General features: G+C 40.8%; 1 protein-coding gene across 1 annotated transcript; it reads right to left on the bottom strand.

The window, feature by feature from the left end:
* Positions 1-2,751: 2,751 nt before the first annotated feature.
* Positions 2,752-3,744, bottom strand: LOC132388290 (beta-1,3-galactosyltransferase 5-like). Its single transcript, XM_059960629.1, has one exon. It carries the CDS (start codon positions 3,742-3,744, stop codon positions 2,848-2,850), a length of 897 nt encoding a protein of 298 aa, XP_059816612.1. The 3' UTR covers positions 2,752-2,847.
* Between the last annotated feature and the right edge of the window lie 5,687 nt (positions 3,745-9,431).

Here is a 9,431-nt window from a genome sequence, read left to right as displayed (position 1 = left end):
ATCTGTGTCGCCTTCTCTAATCCGCCGTTCCTTCTCCCTCTCTCCTTCTTTTCCGTGATAACGTGGCAAAACGAGAGTGAAGCACTTTGTCGAGGTAACTGGGGTCAGAAGCAATAGCGTGTATCCCTGGCCAGAACGCCAAGACATCAGTCAGATATTAATGTAGGAAACTGCCACAGAAGCCCTGATGGAACGTAATATACAGAGGCACAGAAGGAGACGGACAACGAGGTGGTTGTGTAAATCATTACATTGAACATTTATTCTTCAACCACCCCACCACCCCCGGCGTTTTTATTCCCCAGAAGATTTTCAAGCAGGAGTGATACGAGCACAAAGGGCTCGGGAGGGACGTGTAGTAGAGGACATCACGGCAGTGACAATCGTTTCCGGTACAAGTCTTGAGGTGACAGAGACCATGTCACCCTTCCCGACAGCAGTGCTCTGGCAACTTTGAGGGCAGGCCCACACTCTCCTGAGGGGTTTCCGTTCAACTCCAGACTTGTGTGGGATTTACCCGTCCCCTGGCCCCAACGTTGCAAATAATTAGTCTCAGCCATCGCTCCCCATTACTGTCTGGCCTCTTGAGATGGGCAAATGCACTCTTCTGTCTGCAACCTAGAAGCATAGAAACACAGAAAACCTGCGGTACAATGCATGCCCTTCGGCCCACAAAGCTGTGCCGGAACTGTCCTTACAACTACCTAGGATTACCCATAGCCTCTATTTTTCTGAGCTGCAGGTACCTATCCAGGAGTCTCATAAAAGACCCAAACGTTTCCGCCTCCACCATCGCCGCCGGCAGCCCATTCCGCCACTCTCTGAGAAACGAAAACTTACAACGGACCTGGTTTGAATTCGCACTCCTCACCACCGCCCTAACCCAACCCCCACGGACGAATCATGATTCGAAAGACATGAGGAATTCCCAAAACCTGACTCCACCCTGACACAGACCCGTCGAGAACGCTTTGAGTCAGGAAACAACAGGGTGATGACGTCCAGTGAATGAACCGAAGCTGACACTCCCCTGATAGTGAAAGGCTGGCTATATCTCAGAGAATTAGGAAATCAAGACAAAATAAACTCTCCAATCGGAAGAAGTGGGCTTGATGGTGGAGCTGGCTGGAACTTGTGCGTTCCCCCATTACGAGCTCACTCGATTCTAATTGCTTGACATACTCAAATTGCACTTTCGACTCAAGTTTCAGTCGACCAAAGGTGGCAGCGGGGGATGGGAGTCAGGGAGGTTTGGGTGGGAAGCCAAGTACGCAGAGTAGAGATCTTCACTGTGAAATCACTTGGAAACCAGAGGAACGGAAGTGATTTTGTTTACTGTGGAGCGGGCGTGTCGTCATGGTAACGGAAGCGTTTCAGACGCGAAGGGCAACGTGCTGCATTTGGCGCCCCCGGTTATATCGCGTCAGGTGGGCAGGGTGATCCCGACTTCGTTCAACCAAAACATCCAGACTGATTTCCAGCAGGGGCACATTTTACTCTCCTTTTCTTTTTAATGATTCAGTTCCTTACCGATGTCACATAATGATGAAGACAATAAACTCGGTAATAAAAACTGGGCTGGTGTTCGAGTTGAGTCGGATTTGCCACGTTTCCGAAGAAATTAAAATTCAAATGCAAATGTCGAACAAATTCCAAGTTCGGCTGCCTGATGGTGCCGGGCGGAACATCCCGGGTCGGAAGATGGACACACGAAAGCCCGCGCTCACAAGTGAGTGCTCACGTCACGTAGGAGGCCCGATCGATTCACCGGCGCGATCATCCGTCGGCCGCATGCGCACTCGCTGCATTCTTACATTCGATCTCATGCATGGACCCTTCCCATCCTGTTCTTCTCGGTGTCCTGTTTTCTACCGCCGCTCTGTCAAATCTGTCTGAGCTCAGAGCAGGCTTTGGTCCCCTCCTTGTATTGCCGCAAACACCAGCTACGTTTCGTTCTCCGATCTCACACATTCCTTTCTACAAACTGTGCACTGTGCCTCCTCTGATCCCTGGCAACCCCTTGCCCTGTCTTATTCTTTCTCACGCCTGTCCTCTATCACTCCCACTTTCATTAACCGCGCCTCTCCCTCAATTCCACTCCCTGCACTTGGCGCTCTCTCCACCTCTCCCCCCCCCCACACACAGCCCCCCCCCCCGCCATTTCAGCCCTTCCCACAGCATCCTTCACCCCTTTCTGGCTCTTACTTCCTCTTCCCTCTTGACCTGCTTCATATCCGCCTCCTTTCACCTGGTTTCCATTTTCGCTTTCTGTCCCCGCCACTCACTTTCCCGATTCTGGCACAACCGCGCCATTTCTACTTCTCCGCCCTCCGGCTGTAGCACCACCGTCGCCACGTTTCTGAAACATGCTCAGCACCCTACCTATTCATTTCTAATCCATTTCCAAATGTATTCTAAGAGCTGCATTTGTCACTGTTCCAAACAGTTTTCCCTCACTTGTCCATTACCTTTTCTCATTCTGCTCTCTAATACTTGCTCTTCCGGCACCCATTTCTCACTTATTCATTGTCTCCTATAGTTTCCCTTCCGCTGTCCAGCTCTTCGCTTTCACGACCAGCCCAGTCGCACCGCCGCCCGCATGCTTACCTCCGCGCTCACACCTCTTTGTCCACCTTCCTCTTGTTATACTTCCGGTCACTGCGCCTCCGCATTCTCCAATACACATCCCTCACTCCCTTCCTTTCGTACCGTCGCCGTGAAGCCCTCTCCCGTCACCTATTCTCACTCCTTTCCCTCAAATGCCCACCACCAACCGTGCAGATGTAAGCTCGCCCCCTCTTCAAAGGGGCAGAATATGTAAAACCTTTTCCGTCACGCCTCCCCAGGTCACTCCTTACTGTCCGAGTCCTGAACCCCTCGCCAGTAGAGCAGCTTCTCCGAGTTCGTTATGTGATGCGAGGTGACGAGACGCCGGTAGGTGCTGGCAGAATACGGTACCTTGTGGTAGAAGAACACGGGCTTTGAGTGGATTGGCACCGGATTTACCTTCAGCTCCGCGAGACGCAGCCCCACGTAGACGTCCTCCAGTTTGAACATCGGCGCGGTCCCGGAGAGGTTCCACACGCCGCAAGCCACGTCGGTGGACAGGACGTAGCCGGTGCCGGAACAGAAAGGTGGGTACCTTGTCCCAGGGTACACCTCCTTGCTGATGTACCATCGGCTCTGTTTCTGGCGGAACGGCTGCATGCTTCTGAAAATGGCCCCGGTGGCGAAGCTGCTGCGGGGGGCGCGGGAGAGGAGCTCCAGCAGGTAGTCGGTATTCACAAACATGTCGGAGTCGGTCTTCATCACGAAGGCGGCGGAGGGACAGTAGCAGCAGAGCCACTCGAGACCCACCAGCACCTTGAGGGTCAGGTTGTAGTACGTGTCATCGAAATCAGCCTGGATGATGTCCCGGTGCATGTCACCCTCCCTTTGAATCCAATCCTGCTGATGCCTTCCGTGTCCCAGCAGGAGATAGGTGACTGCCCGGGCTCCGCCAACCCACCGCTCACTCCCCCAAGTCTGGCGGATGACCGATCGAGCTTCGAACTGACCCGGGGAGCTGGTGACCAGTAGGACCAGGAAGGGGGCGCATTCGTCGCACCGACTGGCCACATCAGGAAGGAGCTGCCGTTCAGCCGGGAGGGACAACGGGACGAAACGCCGCTGTGACTCCGAATTCTGCTCCACCAAAATAGACAAATAATCAGGAGGCAGAGGAAAGCGGCCTTGAGGAACCATTTGCTACGTAACGACGTAATGCACATCTGCTGCCATCTGCAGGAAAATAGGAAAATAGGACCATAAGAACTTTGAACAGTGTTACGCTAATTGAGAAATAGCGTCTTCTCTGCCGTTTGTCCCATTGTGCCTCTGATTTTGTTTCTGAATTATTGTCCGTCAAAGGTGATGACCTAGAGCGTGGATACATATTTGGAATTATGACGTAATCGGCTGACTAGAATTGGCTGGCACCAGGAACGGAATGGATTCTCATCATTCCTGGATTTCAGTGCTTTAAAAGGGATGGGGGAGTGGGGAAGGGGAGGAGGGGTGGCATTACTGGTCAGGGATATTAGTACAGCTACACAAAGGGTTGGTAATGTAGCAGGATCCTCTTTTGAGTCAGTATTGGTGGAAGTCAGGAAAAGGAAGGGATCAGCTACTCCATTCGGAGTATTCTATAGACCCCACGGTATCAGCAGAGATACCGAGGAGCAGATTGGGGGGCAGATTTTGGAAAGGTGCAAAAATATCAGGGTTGTTATCATGGGTGATTTTAACTTACCTAATATTGATTGGCACCTGATTGGTTCCAAGCGTTTAGATGGGGCAGAGGTTTGTTAAGTGTGTGCAAGATGGATTCCTGTCACAGTATGTTTACAGACCGACTCGGTGGAATACCTTACTAGATCTCGTATTAGGTAACGAACCGAGTCAGGTCACAGATCTCTCAGAGGTTGAGCATCTGGGGGACAGTGACCACCGCTCCCTGGCCTTTAGCATTATCATGGAAAAGGATAGAATCAGAGAGGATAGATAAATTGTTTAATTGGGGAAAGGCAAATTATGAGGCCATAAAGCTTTCTTTCTTTCTTTTTCAATCTTTTTATTGATTTTCATATATAAAAAATAAAATATAATATTAAATAGATTGTAAATACATTAGGCTTGAAATTGAATTAATGATAAGATATCGATATCTTATTAAAATATCAATTAAAAATCATATAATAATCAGTCAAACCTATATTGATTATACATGAAAAAGGACAATCATTAAAAGAAAAGAAAAAAATATATAAAAAATACAAGAAAAAATACATATTGAAAAAAATAAACCTAAACTAAAATGGGCAATAATAAAAGTTGATATGTACATGATAGTGTCAAGAAATCCGGAACTCCATACCAGAACAAGGATGAAAAGAGAAAAGGCCCGGAAGAGGTCAAATTAACTCATATGAAAATGTCGAATAAACGGTCCGCAAGTTTCTTCAAATTTAATTGATGGATCAAAAATAGTACTTCTAATTTTTTCTAAGCTCAGACAAGAGATAATTTGAGAGAACCACTGAAACGTGGTAGGAGGGTTTACTTCTTTCCAATTTTGTAATATAGACCTTCTAGCCATTTGGGTTGTAAAAGCAATCATTCGTCTAATTGAAGGGGAAAGTCGACTACCATCCTCATTTGGTATACCAAAAATTGCAGTAATAAAATGGGGTTGTAAATCAATATTCCAAACTGAGGAAATGATAGCAAATATGTCCTTCCAATAGTTATATAAGGTGGGAGACGACCAAAACATGTGGGTCAATGAAGCAACTTCTGAGTGACATCTGTCTCATTGAGGGTTAATATGAGAATAGAATCGAGCAAGCTTATCTTTAGACATGTGAGCTCTATGTACCACCTTAAATTGTATTAAAGCATGTTTAGCACATATAGAAGAAGAATTAACCATTTGTAGAATTTTTCCCATTTTTCTGTTGATATAGTATATTGAAGCTCTTTTTCCCAGTCTTGTTTAATTCTGCCTGACATTTCTGGTTGTATATTCATAATCATATTATAAATAAGAGCCACTAATCCCTTCTGACATGGATTCAAGGTAAAAATCTTATATAAAAAATCTATCGGGGTTGAATTGGGAAACGATGGTAAAACTTTATATAAAAAGTTTCTGATTTGTAAATATCTAAAAAAATAAGATTTAGGTAACTTAAATTTGTTAGAAAGTTGGTCAAAAGACATCAAACTGCCTTCAAAAAAAAGATCACGAAAATATATTATACCTTTCCTTTTCCATACACTAAAGGCTTGATCTATTAAAGAAGGTTTAAAAAAAAGTTAAATAGGATAGGGCTATCAAGAACAAAATTTCTCAAGGTAAAAAACTTACGAAATTGAAACCAGATTCGTAATGGGTGTTTGACAGTAGGGTTAGATATCTGTTTATTGAATTTGACTAAATCAACGGGAAGAGAAGAACCAAGAACGGAGAATAAAGAATATCCTTGTACATCATTACATTCCAAATTTACCCACTGTTGGGATAATGGTGAATCCAAATCTTGTTTCCAGTATATTAAGTTTCGAATATTATTCGCCCAATAGTAAAATCTAAAGTTAGGTAAAGCTAAACCACCATCTTTTTTAGGTTTCTGTAACTGTTTTTTACTTAACCTGGGGTTTTTATTTTGCACACAAATGAGGAAATTTTTGAATCTATGTTGTCAAAAAAAGATTTAGGAATAAAAATTGGTAATGCTTGAAATAAATATAAAAATTTCGGTAAAACCATCATTTTAATAGCATTAATCCGACCAACCAATGATAAGGATAAGGGAGACCATCTAGAAGTAAGTTGTTGAATTTGATGAAGCAAAGGTAAAAAATTCAATCTGAATAAATCTTTATGTTTCTTGGTAATTTTTATAACTAGATAAGTAAAGTTATCAGTAACAACTTTAAATGGTACCATATCATTCAATAAAGTTTGCGCATTTAAAGGGAAGAATTCACTCTTATTCAAATTTAATTTATAACCAGAAAAACTACCAAATTTAACCAACAAGGATATAATAGCGGGAATGGATCTATCAGGATCAGAAATATATAACAGCAAATCATCAGCATATAGTGATAACTTATATAACTTATCATTACGGGTAATACCAAAAATATTAGGTGATTCACGAATAGCAATGGCTAAAGGTTCTAATGCAATATTAAATAATAAAGAACTTAAAGGACAACCTTGTCTCGTACGACGAGATAATTGAAAAAAAGAGGATCTATGATTATTTGTAAGAACAGAAGCAACAGGTTTATAATATATTAGTTTAATCCATGATGTAAAATTAGAGCTAAAATTAAAATTTTGTAACGCATTAAATAAATAAGTCCATTCAACTCTATCAAAAGCTTTTTCAGCATCTAATGAAATAACACATTCTGGGGTTCTAGATGAAGAGGTATAAATTATATTAATCAATTTTCTAACATTGAAAAAGGAGTACCGGTTTTTAATAAAACCAGTTTGATCTTCTGAAATAATCTGTGATAGTATCTTTTCTAACCTAATAGCTAAAATTTTTGTAAGAATCTTAGAGTCTACATTTAATAGTGATATAGGGCGATAGGATGCACATAAGGTAGGATCCTTATCTTTTTTAAGAATTAGAGAGATAGTAGCTTCATAAAAAGACTGGGGTAATCTCTTCTTAGTAAATGCATCATTGAAAATTTCACATAACCATGGGGAAAGCAAAGAAGGAAAAGTTTTAAAAAGTTCCATAATATAATCATCAGGGCCAGGAGCTTTCCCTGAATTCATTGATGAAATAGCCTCTCCTACTTCAGCCATAGAGATAGGAGCATCAAACAAACTCCGATCCCCATCTGTCAGTTTGGGGATATTCAAATTGTTAAAAAAAGTTATCCATCATAGACAGATCGCCATCAGATTCTGATTGATATAAAGATTTATAAAAATCTTGGAAAGTATTATTAAATTCTTTATGATCAGTAGTCAAATTACCGTCTTGTTTACGAATTTTAATAATTTGTCGCTTAGTGGAAATAGCTTTTAATTGGTTAGCTAATAATTTACCAGTTCGATCACTATGAATATAAAATTGAGCCCTGGTCTTAATTAATTGATTCTCAATTGAAGAAGATAATAATAAGCTATGTTCCATTGGAAGCTCAACTCTCTTCTTATAAAGTTCTTTGGTAGAAGTCACGGAATAAATCTTATCAATTTCTTTAATTTTATCCACCAACATAGCTATATCAAAATACCTTTGTTTTCTTTTACCAGCGGAATATGAGACAATTTGTCCACGGATAAAAGCCTTAAAAGAGTCCCAGAGTATTCCTCTGTCAATCTCTTTGGTATAATTTGTTGAAAAAAAAAGTCAATTTGCTGTTCTATGAAGGTGATAAATTCTGGATCTTGAAGCAAAGTAGCGTTGAGTCTCCAAGATCTAGAATTAATGAAGGAATCCGATACCTTAACAGACAACTTCAAAGGAGCGTGATCCGAAATGGCAATAGAATCGTATTTATAATCAACAACATCTGTTAATAAACGGTGATCAATAAGAAAATAATTAATTCTAGAATAACTATGATAAACATGTGAAAACACGAAAATTCTTTATCTTTAGGGTTCAAAAACCGCCATATTTCAGTAATTCCCGAATCAACCATAAAGGAATTAATAAGTGAGGATGATCTATTAGGAAAAGTTCGAATAGGTTTAGATCTATCCATCAAAGGATTCAAACAACAATTGAAAGCTCCACCCATTATCAACATATATTCATTTAAATTAGAGAAGGAAGTAAATAAACGTTTAAACAATTCAGGGTAATCAAAGTTTGGAGCCTAAATATTAACTACAGCCACTTTTCGATTAAAAAGTGAACCAGTAATCACAAAAAATCTGCCCTGTGGGTCAGAAATAATTTCATGATGTGTAAACGGGATTGAGGGGTCTATAAAAATAGACACACCCCTAATTTTGGCGGCAAAATTCGAGTGAAATTGTTGAACCTCCAGAACCTAAAAATGCGTAGGTTATCCTCCCTCCTAATATGGGTCTCCTGTGCAAAAATAATATTAGAATTTAGTCTATGGAATACTTTAAAAAATTTTTACGTTTAATCGGATGGTTGAAACCATTAGTATTCCAAGAGATAAAATTAATAGACTTATCCATCATGCTAATATTAATTGTATATATCATAAAAGGTTAAAAAGACACATAACCCATAATTCAGGAAGAAGGGAAAATGATTCAGGAGCAACCGGAGAACATGACACCTCAACAATATTAATAATTTAAAGTCGGCCCATAAACTAAAAGCAAAAAATAAAAAGCAAAAGCGTGAAAATAGACCCCTACCCCCTCCCACAAACCCTTGAAAAAAAGCCAAGCGGCAGGCGCACAAACTAATACAAATATTACCCCCATTTCAAGATGGCAACTCCACGAAAAGGTAAAAAGAGACAATATAACACCCAGGTTTAGATAAAGGGTTGATAAGAAAAAAATATATATCAATCAAAAAGAGAAAAAAAAGTAATATAAAACAAAAGATCATTAATAAAAAAGAATAAACATTAGAGTTTAAAAAAAGTGTAATATGCCTTTAAAAAAAAATTCCATATTCAAATACAAGTAGATGACGTCCCGAAGGCAAAGACTTATGGGAAGAAGAAACGACAATTTGAAAAAAACCATATTACAAAATATAAATGTAAATTCACCAATCGATTTAAAAAAATTTAAAAAGTCATCAAAATAGAATAGAAAAAGGATTCAATAATCACTACAATATAAAAAAGGTCTAAAAATCCAAAACAATCGTCCCATATTCAAGTACAAGCAAACAAATAAACGATCACGGAAAGCA

Source organism: Hypanus sabinus, unplaced genomic scaffold, assembly GCF_030144855.1.
Source record: "Hypanus sabinus isolate sHypSab1 unplaced genomic scaffold, sHypSab1.hap1 scaffold_293, whole genome shotgun sequence".
NCBI classification, from domain to species: domain Eukaryota; kingdom Metazoa; phylum Chordata; class Chondrichthyes; order Myliobatiformes; family Dasyatidae; genus Hypanus; species Hypanus sabinus.
Note: the sequence above shows the minus strand (reverse complement) of the source record. Positions and strands in the feature narration are given on the sequence as shown.